The 18425-nt window shown below is 47.0% G+C and overlaps 1 protein-coding gene across 2 annotated transcripts in view; it reads right to left on the bottom strand.

Moving 5' to 3' along the window:
* Positions 1 to 18425, bottom strand: part of DSCAML1 (DS cell adhesion molecule like 1) — a 343174-nt gene that overhangs the window by 304233 nt on the left and 20516 nt on the right. For both annotated transcript variants that reach the window (XM_077112787.1, XM_077112788.1), the window contains exon 3: positions 14262 to 14408. In XM_077112787.1, the coding sequence (XP_076968902.1) occupies positions 14262 to 14408 (147 nt within the window). The remainder of the gene's footprint in view (positions 1 to 14261; positions 14409 to 18425) is intronic.

Raw genomic sequence — 18425 nt, 5'->3', positions numbered from 1 at the left:
CGAATTGCATCTATAACATGATTTCCAAAGTCCCTTCTAGCCCCGACAAACCAATTCTACCATCTGTAGGTGCCACCTGGGAACTGGGGGTGGAAGAGGGTGGGAGTGGGAGGTGGGGACTGAGAGGTAGAGCCGGGGACCAGGGGAATCATTGTTTCAGAGTCAACCAAAACAGAATGAGGAGCTTCTAAGAGCCAAAGTAAGAAGGCAGCAGCTGGCCCCCCGTGCCTGCCCCCTGCCCCGCACACCCTCTGCTCTCCAGGGTCCCGGGGAAGGCTCAGACCCAGCTGGACAGGCGGGTCAGGGGATCCCCTTTCCCTCTCAGATTTCCCTGTTTGCCACGACCTCGGCTCCCAGCTTTGTCTTGTAATTTGAGCTGGAATTGGGAATAGGCCTCTCAATGGGGGTAATTAGCTGGGCCTCCCCACACACACACTTTCCCTTCCCGGCGGCTCTCACTGGCCGCGGGCACCGGTTGACTGCCCGTGTGGACAGAAAGAAGGGGGCTGCCAGGATGCGCCGCGGTTCCCAGCTCTTCCACGGGCGGCACAACACGGAGGTCTTGCAGTCCCATAAATACCGCCGGTATTCTTAATTTTCAGTGGCCTCACGCTGAGTCTCCAGACTCTCATTAAATCAGGAAACAGATTACAATGGGATCCCGCGGCAGATTCATTTCTCCTCCTCTTATATTTATACCACTTTTAATTGTTGTTATTTAACAACCCTTGAGCACCAACGCTGCCCAAGGTGGCCCAGGAAGAGGGGCAGGGAAATAGGTGGTGGCCGTAGGCATGGCCGGGAGGTGGTTCAGGAGCTTGTCCCCCCCCCCGATCGCCCACCACCACCAACACCCCTACCCCAGAACCAGCCCCCAGTCCCACTTCAGCTACACATCTTCTCTTTCAGCATTCCCAGTCCCCTGATCCCAGGCTCTCAGAAGGATGGACCCAAATCCCAACTTGACCCCTCTCCTAGCACTTTGCATTGTGTTGACATGCTTTCTTCTCTAATGAAATATACCAAGAATATAGGGCGAGGGTAAAAATAATATCAAAAAAGATCCACGTTTCTTTTTCCTGTAATTTCTCCAGACCTTTTTGTGTTTAAGAAATATTTTAAGAAATAAAACATCCTGAAAACAGTTGTATTTCCTTCCGTGAGCCCCTCGCCTCCTTCCTCAGAGGTAAGCACCATCCAGAATATGGTGTTTATCATTCTCACGCATGTTTTTATACTTTCACTACATATGTATGTGTTCATAAACAATATAGAGGGCTGTTCTGCATGTTTTCAAACTTTATACAAATGGAACCATAATGTATGTACCCTTCTGCAATTTGCTTTTTTCCATTTAACATTTTTTATGATGCGTACACACTGATTTTTTTTCCCGTACGTACTGATTTATATAGCTCTAGCTCATGCATTTTCCCTGCAGTGTAGTATGTCATTGTAGGAAGAGAACAGATTTAATGGCTCCACATCAGTGTCCAATTTTTTGCTATCACACACACAACTGCCATGACTATTCTTGTCCACGTCTCTTTGAACATGTGCAAGAGTTTCTTTGGGGAACACACATTTTTGGAGCTGTTTCCCTCCTGCATCTGTTGTCCCTGCAGACTGAAAGCTCCTTCTGGGCACAGACCCATCACCATGTCCCTGGTGTTCAACGCGATGCCAGGCACTTGGGGCTCAGTAAAGTTTGTTACAGTGGCCAGAGCGGGAAGGGATCTGTCTAAGAGATGGACTGTTTCAGCCCCTCCTTTACAGATGAGGGCACTAACATCCGAAAGGAGGAGGTAAAATTATTTAGCAATAGAGTGACAGACCCCAAACACTGCTCCCCGCTCTTCTAGTCCTGTCTCTACTACCCTCTGAGGAGCAGGTGACTATTTGAAAACTGAAAGGAGAGAGGGGAGAGGCAGGGAGGTGCTTGTAGGCTTCACACCTGGACACCTGCCCTCTAAAGTGAAGCCTCATGCCTGCACCCAGTCCTCAGACTGAGGCCTCATGCCTGGACCCCCAGTCCCCAGACTAAGACCTGCCTTTTGTGGTTTTGTGGTCTTCCCTTCCTCCTCCTGCAGACAGCCCAGTCCCGTGGAAGAGCCCCAGAGCCAGGAACCACGAGACTCGGACCTTACATTCTACAGGTAAAAATGGATTCTGGAGCCAGGTGACTTGGGATTGCATCCCAGTGCAACTTCTTACTAGCTGTGTGACCCTGGACAAGTTACTTCACCTCTCTGTGCTTCATTCTTTTCATCTTTAAAATGGGAGACAATAACAATTCTACCCGCCCCCATAACAATATGGAAAGGACAGTGCCTGGCATGCAGTAAGTGCTGTGTGAGTGTTTTACTATCACATCCCATATTTCATATGCCTTAGTGCAGCATCTTCCACTTGGACTCCGCTATGTAACACCAGGCAAGGCATTTCTCTGAGTCTGTTTCCTCATTTGAGAATGGGGATGATACCACCTGTCACCAGAATAAAATGACAGCAGACAATGCAAAAAGGCCTATTCATTTTATTTATCCATTTCTGTAACTGCTGGTGGGACAACTCACCCTGGGGCTCTGGACCACAAGGAAAGAGAAAAGATACTCTGCCTTAAAGGGTGAGATCCCACCTGTGAGAGCCTCTGGAATGGTGTCTGACCCATAGTCTAGAAGCCAAAAAAAATGCTGAGCCATGGTGCTCTTTTCCTGCTGCCATCGTGAAGGTTTTTACATTATTGCTTTTTAAATTTTATTGTGGTAACAAATAGATGACAGAAAACTTGCCATTTTAACCATTTTTAAGTGCACAATTCAGTGGCACTAATTATGCTCACACCGTTGTACATAATCATAATCACCTTCAAACAAAACTGTGCATATTAAGCATCTCAGTGCCTGGTCACCTCGAACCTACCTTCTACTTCTGTGAATGTGCCTATTCTAGATATTTCATAAAAGTAGGTGGTATAATATTTGCCCTTTTGTGTCTGGTTTCTTTCACTCAGCATGATGTCTTCAAGGTTCATCCATGACATGGTGTGGAACTTGGTTTCTTTTTATGGCTGAATAATATTGCATTGTATGGCTAGGCCACAATTTGTTCATCCATTCATCTGTTGGTGGGCACTGTCAGGAAAGATTATCTTCTTCTCCCCAGTGCAGGAGGAACCCGAGAGCAGGCAGAAAAAGTCACTGGACCTCTCTGAACCTCTGTTTGCACAACAGCAAGCGGGATGATTGCCTCCCCAGCTCCTCAGAGACAGGCATGGCATCCTCCCCAATCTGACACACACACAGCTCCATGCCTCTGCCCAGCCTCCCTAGCACAGAACAGGCCTCAATAGATAGTGATCGATCCAAGGCTGCCCAGACAGTTGAAGAAACCTAGTTCACCCCCACTCCTGCCCAGAAGATAAAGAGGTGGTGGGAGGTGGGGAGCGGATGACTGCCCTCTTTGTTCAGGAGTAAAGGCCCAGACCTGAGCATGCCGGCCCGGCTCACCCAGACACACACCCAGAGGCCCCCAGGTGATGCCTTTGCCCACAGACGATGTGCCAAGGGGTGTCTGTCGAAGGTCTCTGCTCCTGAGCGCTTCTTGGGGTCTGCACAGGTGAGTTCCACTCTCTTTTCCACAGGCAAAATAGTGTGAGCGTGTGTGGATGTGTACATGCATGCATATTATTTATACAACATATGCATATTATATATATAATTACAGAGAGCTTTTCTGGTGTGTGGGAAGATGAATTTCTCCATATCCCTTGAGACACTCAAGCAAAGACCCTTGGGAATCACTGTCTATTCAGCACAGCATCTTATGCACAGGAAATGCTCAACTAACATTTGCTAGATTAACTAATGAACTAAAAATTCAATCGAATGATTCTTGATTATGATGCCAACAGAGCAGTTTAGATGGATTTAGGCGGTGAAACCGATATAAGATATGGCATTATATGTGTAGCTACAGACTGATGAAACCAGTAAGTCCAAGTTTATGCCACTTCCTGGATTCAGGTCCCGAAGGGGATACAATCACATTCTAGAAGACTTTGCAAAACTGCTTCCCTAGCCTCTGTTGGTAATGGCAGGCTCTGGAACATTCTGGGCCCAAGGCAGTGAAAGACCTTCCCCTTTCTGTGTCCCAGACTGGGGAGAGTGAAGAGTGTACCCTAGCCATGTACTCTCAGTAGTGACCCCTTTGCTTCCCAAAGTCTCGGAGAGCCCCCAGGCCAAAGCACAAGAAACAAGGCTCATCCGCTTCCCTGGCTGAAGCCAGTGCCCACGCAGAGACTGAAACTGGAGCCCCAAACGCAGCCCCTGCCCCTACCCCGACTCACTTTCACATGCTTCTCCCATTTCAGCAGACTCACCAGGATTCCAGAAGCTTCCATGTTCCTAAAGACATGGAGACTGAGACATGCTTTGATACCAAACTTGCTCCGACCCTTAAGTGGGAGGGAGGAGTCTCTAGGTGTAGGAGGACAATATTGCCAACTCAGAGGCTTTCGTGCATGCCAAAGGACCCCTCCTGCCCACACTAACGGAAAGCAGAAGGGCAGTTCCCTGGTTCCAGCTGGCTTGGTGGTGCACTATGAGAGGTGGGCATGTCAGCCAGCAGAGCCCTTGTCTGAACTCCTGAGGTGTCTGCACACAGCAAGACCCCAGGTAGAACACAAGAGCCAAGGTCATGACATGGTGGGATAATGCCAAAGACCTGCCCTGACTGCCTCACCCTAAGGGTCTGTCTCCTCAGCATCCTGCCCTCATGCCCTCAGTCCTGAAGGCCAAGGGACTCCCTGAGCATGAGAGCAGAGCTTACCCTACAACCAAACAGTTCAGTCTGCACAGAGACTTGCAGGTCCACAGAAGAACACAACTAAACGTGGGTCAATTTGTGTGTGGTGGGGGGGTGGAATTGTAGGAAATTCATATGAAGAAAGCACACACACGCACACACATGTTATGGGTTGAATTATACTGTCAAAAAGATACATTCAAGTTCTAACTACCAGTGCCACCAATGTGATCTTATTTGGAAATCGGGTCTTCAAAGACGTGGTTAGTTAAGACTGTCACTAATGTAATATGATCTGAGGGAGGAGGGAAATTTCGACATGGTGCACACAGGCCCAGGGAAAACGCCATGTGACACCAGAAGTAGAAAATGAAATGCTGCACATGCCTAGGGACGCCAAGGATTGCAAACAGCCATGAAAAACTAGGAAGAGGCAAGGAAGGATTCTCCGTATGGGTTTCAGAGCAAGCCCAGCCTGGCCAATACCCCGATTCTTGACTCCTTGCCTCCAGAACTGTGAGAATGAAAATAAAATCAAAATACACTAAAAAATAGAAAAAAAAAAACCACATAGCCTCTAAACCTCACAGCCAATAAAAGGGGAGCTCAGAGAAGAATTTCCCAGGATCATATGGGAAAGTAAGTTGGAAGTCTGAGATTCAAACCTAAGTCTTTCAGAGTCCAGAGCCCAGGCCCTTTGAGCTCTGCTACACAGCTTCATGCCATCACAAAAGAGGCTCCCAGGAAGCCCTGCCTTTTCAGGGCATAACAGGAGCAAATGGAACCAGATATAACCAGTACCCTTCCCTTCATTGAAACTCATCCCGTTTGCAACCTAATCCAAAGCATCAGTCACCCCCTCCCACTTCCACCCTCTCCCCATCCCCAGTTAAACTTCCCTTTTCTTTAGTTATTCAGCAAATACTGCCCAAGTGCTACTATGTGTCAGCACAGAGAGGACCTTGTAGTATCATCATCATAGGCCTACTTGCCTGCCACCAACCCCAGGAAGCCCTCCGCCCTGAACCCCAGCACCATCCCCTCGTGACCCCAGCTCTGGCAGCGAAGTGTCATTGATACGCAACAGAGTTCAAAATTGCAGGCTTGGCAGGGAGTGCCATCTATACATAGCTCCGTCATTCTGTGGGCACTGTTGGCTTCTTCTGAATAAATGCTACCCTACATTAAATGCCAGAATTCGGCGAGCCATGCTGCATGTTTGCGATGAGATTGAAAACTAAAGGCAAGATTGATTCTGATGTGAACACCAGTAAAGCAAATGGGTTTTTGAAAACCCTATAATTTCCCTGCAACCCTTGACTTCACTAAACACACATTTTTAGTCTGCAGCACAGTTAGGTAGGCATTAAACAAAAATGAGGTAGTCTAATGATGATTTATATGTAGGATAACCTTCTATAAAGAATTCCACACTGATTTCAGGGTAACTTACAGAGGTGCCAACTTAACCAAACAATGCTGCTTGCTCCGAGTCCACTGCCGCAGCGTGATCCGGGGCTGAACGTTTGCCTGCAATTGTCTTAAATCTGCAGAAATTCACCCAGTGGGTGCTCTGGAAATGCAGCGCCTGCCATGAACTAAATGGAAAAGCAAAACACGACACATGCACACACCGCCAGAGGCACCTGGTGAACATGAGACATTTCTGCTTGACTGAGGAGCTGCAGTAGATGGTTCTGGAACCAACCAACTGGCGTGCAACTGCAGAGCAGCCCGCCTGCCAAGATGCTGGAAGGGGTCCTGGGGAGCTCCAGGCACGCATGTCAGGTTGGGCTTCAGGGGGCCCGTGTGGGGCTGAGATTAAAGCTGGAGTTCTGGTATATCCAGCCACTGGCTGCGTGACCTTGGGCAGGTCTCTTAATGCTCCCAAGCCTTGGTTACCCTCTCTGTATGAGGAGTTTAAGAAAGCTTCTCCCTTAGAAGTGGTTGGGAGGGTTCAGTAAGATGATACCCATGAAAGGTGAGCACTATATAGATGAAAGGTGATGTAGGCAACAGAGCACAATTTGAGAGGTGGCACACGTCATCTCAAGAACCAAAAGCTGTCTGTCCTGGGTTCAGATTCTGCCCCATGGCCTTGGGCAGGTGACCAAACTCTATGTGCCTCAGGATTTTGCCTGCAAAACAGAGATAATAATAACACCTACTACACAGGACACTTGCGCAGATGAAATGAAGCTGCAGGTGAAAAGCACTTATCACATAAAAGCTCAATAGTTGATAACTTATGTAGTTACTAACCATTATTATCACTACGATGACCATTTCAACGGAGGTCAGCCGACTAGGGAGAGAATGCCTCTGTGTCTTCTTAAGGTTTCTCTGTAATCTCTAACCTGCAAGGTGTGTTTAGCAGTTTTTGAAAGGAGGAGTTTCCCTTAGTATCCCAAGGAAGGAATGAGGCTAGTGCCACTTCCCCCACCAATATAAACAATAAACAGTAAACAAATGACAACCACAAAACTGAAAGGTCTTTCCCTCCATATAATCGCCTTGGTGAGGGGAATAATAATTGTCATGAGTCACTGAGACAGCCCTCAGCCTGGAATCACTACGGTGTGGTTTGATGGAAAGAGCTTTGGCTCTGGGGGCAGAAGTGCCAGGTCCAAACTTATTTGCTGCCACTTACAAGCTGTGTGATCCAGAGCCAGTTGCTGGGCCTCTCTGAATCTAATCGTCTTTATGCCTAAAGATGGGTATAGCACGCCTACCTCACAGGGTAATGGAAGAATGATATGAGATGACACGCAGCTTCCTGCCTGCCCTGCACACATATATGTCTTAATTAAGTGATTGCTTTCTTCCCTTTTACTTCTGTTCTAACTGTGCAAGTTGCTTAATCTCACTGCGTCTGTTTCCTGCTCTGTGAAATGGGGAAGGTAATGGGGGTTACTGTGAGGAGCAACTGAGATCATATAAAAGCCCTTTATAAACTGTAAAGTTTTATGGGGTTAGTAGTTATTATTGAACCAGGGGTTGGACACTGAGCAAATGAGAGCCAGGCAGCTTGCAGATTTGAACTTTGCTAGTTTGGCACCAAACCACACTCCTTCTTGCACATGTTTCATCAACATAAGTCTTAAACCAGATGCCATGCAAGGCACGTGCGAATACAGAGATTAGTAATACCACGTCTCAATTCCTGTGTTTCCCTTATTCTGCTGAGATGATGTCAGCATGGTCATCTGTTGAGCCCCAGCTCCTCACAGTTTTCCCGAGACCCCTTTTGGGAGAGCCATTCTCCAATCTCTGATCCCAATACCACCATCCTCTAGGCAGCTGCCTCCTCTTGCCTTCCCTTGTTCCTCCAGCTCAGCATCATGGATGATGCCTTTCCTGTAGAAAGGGCATCATGGGTGGGTGTGGTGAGAGATGATGTCCTGGAGAAGACAAGGCTAAGTGGATGGGACCCAAGACTGGATGGCTCGCTGAAGCTGGCTGAGTAATTTCCCTGATATGTGCCGATGACTTATTTCCCATCTGAGAAGAATTCAAATCATTCAAATAATTTTCATGCCAAACATTCCACGTGCAGTAGGCATCATCATCCCCATTTTATAGGTGAATAAATTGAGATTTTGAAAGTAACTTGTTCAAGATTACAGATTAGGATTAGCATACTTCACAGCTTGTCTTCTTTCCACTACATCCCACTATGTCTTCTGTGAATGGTTTGCCTATATCTTTTACCCACTTTTCTATTGGGTTATTTTTCTTGTTGACTTAATTATTTGTGAAGCAATATAGTGTAGTGTTTAGGAGAACAGAGGATGGAGTCTGAATGTATGGGTTTTAATTGTGGCTCTTCCACTTACTAACTTGAGGCAATTTACTTAGCTTCTTCATCGGTAAAATGGGAGAATAATAGTCCCCATGTCTTCAGATTGTTATGAAGTTTAAATGAGCTAAACATGTAAAATACTTAGAACAGAGCCTGGCTCCTTAGTACATGTTCAACAAGTTTTAGTCATTATTATCATGTTATTCCTTAATTTATTTTTCTAGAATTGGCCAGGAACTTCATGAGTTAAGTGGAACAGGATCCCTTTCCTCTCTCCTCACTTTTATTTACCTTCTAGGCACATCCCCAGATCACCTTGTCCTCTCCTTGACTTTGCTGTGCCATCACCTCCACAAAAGGGGATTCCAAGGCTTGACTCCAGTCCCTCCTCATCAGGAAGGCCTCTGTGGTGTCAGGTCTTTCATGGGGGGAGGTAGCACCTTGGTCCCTAGCCAGGGGCCCTTGAAGTGTTGGCACAGGTCATGGTCATCTCTGGCTCCTCTGCAAAGCCCGATACTGAGTCTGGAACCCAGCAGGGGTCCAAGCACCACTTATTAAATTGCCTTGAGCAGGTGATTTATTTCATATCAGCCCAGGCTGACTGTTCCAGCCCCTGCTCTCCAAGCCCCTATAATAATTGAGATATGGGATCCCCAACTTGGCATCTAAACAGCAGAGCATCACAAGAGGAGCCTGCAGAAGTGGGTGTGAAGTAATCCAGCCTGATGGAGAGGAAGGACCACTGAGTTAGATCCTGTTGGTGCTGCCCATTGTCTCTGCAACCTTAGATAAGTCTGGCCCCTTCCTCCCTTCCAGGTGACAGTCTGGCAGGGCAGAGCCTGTCATTTCATCATCAGCCTTCTCATCTTCCGTCAGCACTTGTGGGCATTCTCATAGTGGGGACAAAAGAGATTTTTAAAATATTATAGGATAAAATATGGTTAACGTCTTGACAGAGGAACTGATAAAGTTCCTAGGTAATTCAGAAAAGGTTCCCCAGAAAGAGGTCACTCTGGATGATTTCTGAGTCCATACTTAGCAAAAACTGGGAAAGGCATCATGGAAGAAATGGTATTTGAACCAGACTCTGAAGCAAAGGTAGGTTTTAGATACACAAAGAAGAAAGGAAATCTAGTAGTAAAAGAAGAGTCTCCATGTGTGACTCAAATAATGTGCATGAGAGTGAGTGGGAGAGAGGGAAAGAAAGAGAACAGGAGACAGGGGAGCACATTGGACTGATTCTTTATCAGCAAATGAGAAATCCAGACAGTAGGACCTCTGGGGCCCTTTTCAGCTCTGAACGCCTGTGCCTCTATCTGCCTGTGGCCGACAGGAGGTCCAAAGTGGCTTCCAGGCACCACTTCTTCTCTTTCTTCTCCCTGCCCACCCAGTGTAGACTCACTGGGTCCAAAGTATCCTTAGCATCAGCCTGAGCAAAATGTAATTAATGAGTTGGATCTGCATCCCAAAGCCAAACAAGATCATATTTGGCTGTTTACTGTTTTGAGATTATCCATCCCTGTCCATCAGAGCTGACGATGGGAGCTGAATCCTAAATTCCCAGAGCAGGGCTGTCTTTGGGTCTCCTGCCGGGCCAAAAACAAAGCCAGTACCCGATAAAGCCTTCTTGTTAGACTCGTTGTTTTGTTCACGGATCTCTAAGTTGGAACTCTGTTGCCCTTCAGGAATGCCAAAGCCAGAGGTCAGCATGGGGCTGGTGACGGTATCTGTTGCCAGGCACATGCAGGGGACAGAGACGGGCCCTCCTCCTGTGTTGGAACCCAAGCCCCAATCAATTTCTTATGAGGTGTCTGCTCAAGAGGGACAGCGGGAAGTAAGCGACCCCAGCTCAAACACAGGCCACATCCCTTATTAGCTGTTATGGTTTTGGGTAAGTTGCTTAATTTCCCTGGGCCTCAATGTCCTCATTTATAAAATTGGAAACCAAACAAAACCCAGAAAACCCTCCACTACCTCTCTTATAGGGTTATTGTGAGGATTAGAGATAATACTGTACATGTAGAGTGCCAAACACAATACAGGTCTCAATACATGATAGGGATCACCATTAATTTTGTAATTATCATCATTCCTCTGTGGCAGGTGCTAGGCTGGGCCTGGAGATAAAAAAGATAAAGTGGAAGCCCCTCCCGCGGCAGACAGAAACAACCGCCTGTAATGTAAGAAACAATGAAGTGCACACTGCAGGGATGGAACCCGGCAGGCCCAGGTAAGGCCACGTGGAGGGCCCAGCACACAGGACCAAGGAGGAAAAGGGAATCAATAAGGAGAGAGGGACAGCTGTGCAGACCAGACAGAAGAGACAGATGATCAAATGGAAGGAAGTAGGAAAACCCGTGAGAACCTGGGGACCTGGCCCTCTGAGGACAATTACTCCGGGGAGGTGGAGAAAAGGTGGTGGGTTCACTGGACTCTCACCTTGGACAAAGGTGGGCTGTGGGGAGGGAGCATTGCCTGCTGGGAATCCTTGCAGTGGAAGGTCTTTTCTGAAAGGATCCCTCTGACTGGATTCCTTTCTCATGGAGCATTTTAGTTGGATTCATGTACTTTGGGAAGACCGTCCATGGGTCTAAAACATAGCTGTAGAAGGATCTAGAATGATTATGGATGGGGCTGGAGGGCTAGGCAGGGAGGAATACTCTCCAAGGCGAAAGAAAAGAAGGGGGTTCTACAGAAACAAAGTTTAAGGCAGCCCTGCAGATTAGCATCAAGCCCACTTCCCTGATAATTATGCCCTATGGGGCTATCAGCCCAGTCTTGACATCAAAGGCAGCCCTGAAGCGCCAACTACAAGGGCAGCCTGGGGGAAGCTCACTGCCTCCAGCTCCAAAGCCCGGGAGCTAGATTAACCTCCCTTCACTCCTGTCTGATCTGGTCTTCCGATTACCTCATGCCTACCGTGTTCATTCTTACTGCAATGCCCTTGTCCATTCTGCTTCCCATATTCCTTCAGAATTCACCCAACCACCCATGCACGCATCCACTGACCATTTAGTGAACATTTGTCCCGAACTTGCAAAGCAATGTGACTGGAGCGAGGGATACGTGGATGATGACAACCCAGTCCTTGCCCTTGGGAAACTCAGTGGGGCCCACAGATTCTGTTCCATAGTAGAAACATGCCACAACAGGAAATAGGTACAGAGAGGAGAATACTCTCTCTTCAGCTCATGGTAATAGTAGTTGCAGATATGTCAGGCAGAGTGCTAAGCATTTTATAGATATTAACTTTTGTAATTCTTACTTCTATCCTCTGAAGTAGGTACTGCTATTATCATCTCTGTTTTACAGTTGGGGAAACTGAGGCATTGAGGAGTAAATGACTTGGCCACTTAGTAAGTGGGTGGAGTTAGTTTAAAACCCAGGCAGTCTTGTCCTGGATTCTACGCTTTTAACAACTCCATTGGACGTGGCCCTCGGTTCACCATCCACTCCTTCCATGGAGCTTCCCCTTCTTGGACCAGCTGAAGTCCTCACTGCCAAAGGCACACATTCAAAGCTCTACTGTACCCAGGGTGGCGGTTTATTGGATACCCTTGTGTGGGGGGGTGACACAGTTCTGTGTGGGGTTAAGCCTACAGGCTGGAAAAACAGACCTGGGTTCAAAGCTCTGACCCTCTGCTTAACAGAAGAGGACAAGCAATTTCACTTCTCTGAGCCTCAGTTTCCTCTACTGTAAAGTGGAGGGAAAAACAAATTATACACACGGACTTATTTGTGAGGGTAAAATGAGATCATATGTGCAAGTTTCTTAGCCCGGCGCCTGGCATATGATAAACATTCAATAAATGTAAGAATTATTATTATTATTATTATTTTAATGGGTATAAATCTGAGCCCAAAAACCCAGTTGCTGAGAACTACCACATTTCTTCATGTTCCTTAAATCAACTGAAATATGGCTCTATTGGGTAAAAGGAAGTTCAACCTGCATCATTTATTGAGGATCCCCCCAGAGATATACCAAGGCCCAGGGTCCCTCTGGTGCCCACCAGCCCCTTGCCCACACTTGCATGATTCCTTGGGGTCTTGGGCTGCACATCTTCATGCTTCACTTGGACACAAAAACTATGGCCCCTGCCCCAACCCCCAGGGTGCTCCATGCATGCATCGCTGGTGGGTCCTAACCTTTCCTTCCAACTGCTTCCACTGAGCAGCCCACATTTCCACCCCATCTCTTCTTCTGTCTCCTATTTTCACACCCTGCCCTCAGAGGCTCTCTGCCTCTGCCAGAACACCCATCAGAACCTTCCCCATTAGTTTATGCATCTACAGAAGACAGGAAGAACAGTTGTCTCCAAGTAGCTTCTGATTCCTGTCCTGCTGAAAGCTCTGAGGCCAGGAGAAACAGCGGCCTGGCCATCTGCTTGCAGCTGAGAGAAGGAAAAAGTACCGACAGCAAAACGCAAATGAATGTCTCAAAAAAGCGTCCTGCCACACTAGCTGTAAATGTCCCTGAACAGAGGTTCTCACCCTCACTATACACTGGAGCTGCCAAGGGAGCTTTAAAAAAAATGAAGATGCCTGAGTTCTACTTCGGAGAGATTCCGAGTCAACTCATTTGGGTTTGGCCCAAGCACTGGTGTTTTGTTTGCTTGTTTTAGATAGCTCCACAGGGATTCTAATATGTGGCACATTAAAGACCAATGCTTTAAAGGTGTCATGTGATGTCTTGTATTTCCCAAGTAACTTGGAACCTCACGGAAAAAAGGATCACTCCATATGACGATCTACAGGACATCCATGCTGGAAGGGCACTCAGAGAGCAACTGGTCAAGTGACCTCACTTTACGGAAAGAAAAACCAAAGGCCTTGGATAGAGAAAGGAAGAAAAAGTAGAGAACCTCTGCAATGAGTCTGGATGAACGGAGAGATGCTGAAGGGGTGGGGGGTACCCACACTTTTATAACTGGAGGTCCAGAGGTAGTTTTGAGGACTTGGTGTCCTCTCTCTTGGGGTTTCCAGACCAGTTTTCCTGTTATAGGGATGCCCATGCATAAGGAAAGGAATCAAAACGAGGGACTCGTACTCATAGCACCACTAATGAGATGAACCTACAACATCGTATTAACTTCAACCGCCAAAATCAGCCACAGCCATAGAGTGAGGCCAGCTAGAATTCTGAAACAGTCTTTAACCAAAGCATGAAAGAAGAAAATAAAGTTTCACATGCATGCTTATTCAAGTCTGGTCCTCAGAGAATCCAGGGTTCATCACTCTAGTCATTCATTCAGTACGAGAACACAGTGGTCAGGGACCCAGATCACAAGTGAGCCTCGTCATCCCTTCTCTGTCACCATCCTTCACAGATTAGGTGCTTCCAGCCCTGCCTCCCACCTCTAAGAGCAAGTCCAAAGAAAGCCCTAGAGGTCAAGAAGGATGGTGACTCCCACTTCTTTGGGGGAGTGCGGCCCACCCTGGGTCCGACAGGTCCCCGCACCAGCAAAGGGGTCTTCTTCACCCCTCGAGGTGGACCAGGCTGAGACCAAAGCATCACCAGATCAATAACAAATCAATCACCAGAACCAATCCCAGGATCTCACTTAGCTCAACAACCAACTCAAGCACCTTGCCTCTCTCCCTTGCCCTCCTGAACACCCCCATGCACCGTGGCCACCCATTGCTTTCTTACCTGGGATGATGGAGACTGTGTCCTTCTCCCAGGACACAACGCTAACATATTCCTGCACTGAGGAGGGGATGAGGCACTTGAAGATGGCCACGTTGCCACGCATGGACCTTTGATCCTCCACCCGGACGGTGTAGGGTTCCCTGAAAACTGCAGAGAGATTGAGGAACGGGAAGAGGAGAGGGTCACAAGCCTAGACTGGGACATAGCAGAGGCCCTGAGAAAGGGACAGAGACCCAGCTCCACTCCCTCAGAAATCCCAGCTCTCACCCTCTGACATTCTGAGTCAACTGATTTGGGTTTGTCCCTAGCATGGGCTTTTTTTTTCTTTAAGATAGCTCCAAAGGAATTCTAATATGTGGCAGGATTAAGGACCCATGCTTTAAAGATGTCATGAGATGTCTTATCTTGCCCAAGTAACCTGAAACCTCAAGGAAAAAGGATCACTTTGTAGGATGCTTTAACCTCTCCTTTCTGACTTCCCACCCACCCACCCACCCTAGAAGGTCTTACCATGAGCTTGTTCATGATGGGTCCTGCCTAAACACTTCTCCACTGACCTCCTCCCTGCTCCACTGGGCAACCTCAGGAATATCCTGCCTCCCTCTCCAAGACCATAAATCCAAATCCTTCTTTCTGGTTTCTGTATTTACGAACCATATCAGATTGTAAGCGCTGGAAGGCAGCACCTAAGCACTGCAATGTACACAAATTCAACAAGAGAATGTGTAGGTAATAAGGAAATATGTTAGACTTCCTCTAAGGAAACCGCTCTTGATACTCTACCTTATTCTGGATGCAGGAATTTGGGGCACGATGACCATAATTTTCCAAAATATAAACTGGGACACATGATCTAACATCAGATATTTATGCCACTTGAATGTGAAAGGCAACATGGGAGACAGAGTTCAGATACTGAACTTTCTGGAAAGGTTTGGTGGTTTTTAAGGCCAATAGAAGAGAATGTCTGAAACTGCAACTGTCTGAAAATTCAGAACAGCAGAGACATGGGCACAGTATCTAAGATTCTCCAAAAGAAACCATCCTTGCTGCTTTCTCCCACCTACTAAGATGGCCTCCAGTCTTTCCTAGCACCTCCCTCTCCAGCCTTGCCCCAGACTTCAGAACCAACCTCTTCCCCAGTCTGAGTCCCAGGACTGGTCTCTGCAGCCATTCTGCAGGTTGGGTCCCATGGGTGGACTGACCTGGTCTAGGGAATGGTACCAAAGAACCCTGCCTCTGCCTTATCCTCCTCTCTCCTCTGCTCCCAGGGGAGTTCCCTGCTCTTTCACCCCCTTCTCTGCAGAGCTGGACCATCCAGAGCCCGCTGCCTGTCGACCTTGTCCCAGCAGTCCCCTGGGCATGTGCCCCCCTCCCCCGCTGTGGTTGCCAGGGAGACAGTTAGGGCCCTGGCAGCTCCCCTAGCTGTGCACCTGCAACCCTCTGGCATCATCAAGGACCTCTTAATTGGTTGTGTTTCTAGGCATTTCAGTCCCCCTTGCCCTTCCCAGACTTTTCTTCTTTCCCCTTCTCTGTGTTGTGGCTTTGATGGGGAAGACTTACAATTGAGGTGGAGGAGAAAGAAGAAAAGGGAGACATTTTAGCTCTCTGGGGCTGCTCTCTTGCCCTTTCATGGATTTGAGCATGATATTGCCACCAAATGTGTGGAGGGCGCACTGAAGGGAACTGACCCTGGAAGGAAGCAGGGCAGTAGAATGAAAAGGCCTGGGATTTTGGCACAGACCACGAGTGATCCAGTCCCAGGGACCCAGCAGGGACAAACAGGCTCTGCTCCCCTCCACTGCCCAGCTGTGTGATCCTAGACAAGAGTTAGTGAGCCTTTGGAAGCCTCAGTTTCCTCATTTGTAAAAGGGGAATATAATAATTATTGTTATTATAATAGATAGTACCTCTTCACAGTCATTAAGAAGATAAAACGAAATGACGAATATAAAATGCCTGGCAAATGGCAAGCACTCAATAGATGTTGGTTTTCATTATCGCCTCACCTCTTTGGAAAAGCGGCTTAATCTTTCTTGTCTTAGTCCCCTCATTTGTAAGCAACACTTCACAGGATTATTATAAAAATTACATCGTAACCAATGATGGGCATGTAACAGGAAATGTGATGTCTCTTGCTTTTATCCTAATCCCCTAATCTGGCAGAGGCCAGCAGTGGACTCCAAATTCAGGCCTCAGGGCTCCCAGCCCAGCACTTGGTATTGTATTAAAGGGAATGGTACTGAGGACCCACTCCCAGAAGGAGAGGCCATGGCAAGTCCCAGGGGAGAGCCCCTGAGCATGCTCCATCCCCAAACCCAGCAGTGGAATGAAGACAGACCATCTCTTTAACTCGGGATCCTACCCCACCCCACCCTTACACACACTGTTCCCACAACTGAGAACCTTGCCTTCTAAGAGCACTCTTAAGGCAGAAGGACCCAGGAAACCAGAAGGCTGTTCTGGCAGAGTCTGCCATAAGGCATGGTGGTTGAGAGGATATTGTGGTCCCCCTTCTCCTCTGCCTCCCCATCCACCAGCTAAGACAGCATGCCCAAGGCCTGCACATTTATGGTCACTGGTTGGAGCCTCGCCTCCCTCTCCCACAGAAGCTTTCCTAAGAAAACCATTCCAAACACATCAGTTATTCGTTGCTATTTGAGGCACACCTTACAACTGATTATGATGCATGGATATGTTGTGATTGCCTTGTCAAGAATAGCTGAGCTAAGCTGTTCCCTTGCCTCCAGTCCTAACTCTGAGAAAGGAGATTTCCTATTTTCTTTAAGGAAAACTTGTGAACCAAATCTGCTTTCTCGCCTCCATCGGCTCTTCCAAAGACCCAAATCCTTCACTGCTCAAAGTTTTCCAACATGAATTCTACCTAAATGCCTGTTTTCAGGAAATATACTCAAATGTGCATCAGCAGTGGAATGGATAAATAACATGTGGCATGTTACACAGTAGGCTACTGTCCAGCAACGAGAACAAATGGCTTCAGTGATGCCCAATAGCTGGGATAAATCCCACAAACATAAGACGGAGCAAAGGATTCAAGAGAGAACACACCCTGCGATTCCCTTGGCAGAAAGTACAAAAATTGGTCAAACTGCTCTGAATTGTTAGAAGTCAGGCTAGAGGTTGCTTTTGGAACAACTGAAAAGAACATGAGGGGGTCTTGGTAGAAGGAGGTGGTGTTTTATTTCTTGATCTGGGTATTAGTTACACTTTGTGAAACTTCATGGAGCTATATACTTATGATATGTATACTTTTCTTCATGTCCATTATTTTCAATAAAAAAGTGTTTTTAAAGGAAATTCACTGAATGCGTCCAGTACATCAGGCACTGATATATGCACTTCACCTAATTTAAAAGGGCACAAGTTCTGGAGTGTGACTCCCAGGGATGAGTCTGGCACTGGCCCACCATGAGATCAACAATGCCTTCCTGACCAAAAGAGGGAAAAGAAATATAATAAAATAAGGTATCAGTGCTAAGAGAGATCAAATAGAGTTAAGAGGCTCTTCTGAAGGCTACTCATGCAAGCTTCGGTTAGATGATGCTGATTGCCATGGTTTGCTAAACCTCAACCAATATCATTCCTGTTAACTCTTAAGAACACCTAGGTCTCTAACTGAGACTCTATAACCATTTTATGCACTAAGTTTGCTTTCCTGGAATTTATAATTTCCAGAGGGTCCCTAGGCAGATAAATCCTGAAACCCAGAAGGACCAGCCTCTCCAAGATTATCAACTAATTACATCCCCCTATCCTTTAGTGTTGACACCCCTTCTGAACATGAAAAAATCAGAATAGGCATTGCCTAAAGATCCCTATAGATTAGGTGAAGGAGGAGTTATAATGGCGAAAATAGGATTTTACAAACAAGTATGGCTGCTGAAATCACTATATTGATACTTCTTCTAACCTCTGGTGCTTTGGAGCAACTAGAAGGAAAAATTGGAAATAGTGGAGTGGTAACCCAGAAGAAACTCTGAAATCTGTTCTGTAACTACTTGTTGAAGTGCACTTTGAAATTACTGCATTTTCCTTCTTGTCTTTGTATATATATTTCACAATAAAAAGTGTTTTAAAGTTAATTTAAAAGTAACCATCACATGTCATGATGCATGACATGATATTAGCATCGGCCTTGCAGAT

This window comes from Tamandua tetradactyla, chromosome 8, assembly GCF_023851605.1.
Source record: "Tamandua tetradactyla isolate mTamTet1 chromosome 8, mTamTet1.pri, whole genome shotgun sequence".
Lineage (NCBI taxonomy): Eukaryota > Metazoa > Chordata > Mammalia > Pilosa > Myrmecophagidae > Tamandua > Tamandua tetradactyla.
This window is presented reverse-complemented; position numbering and strand designations above follow the sequence as displayed.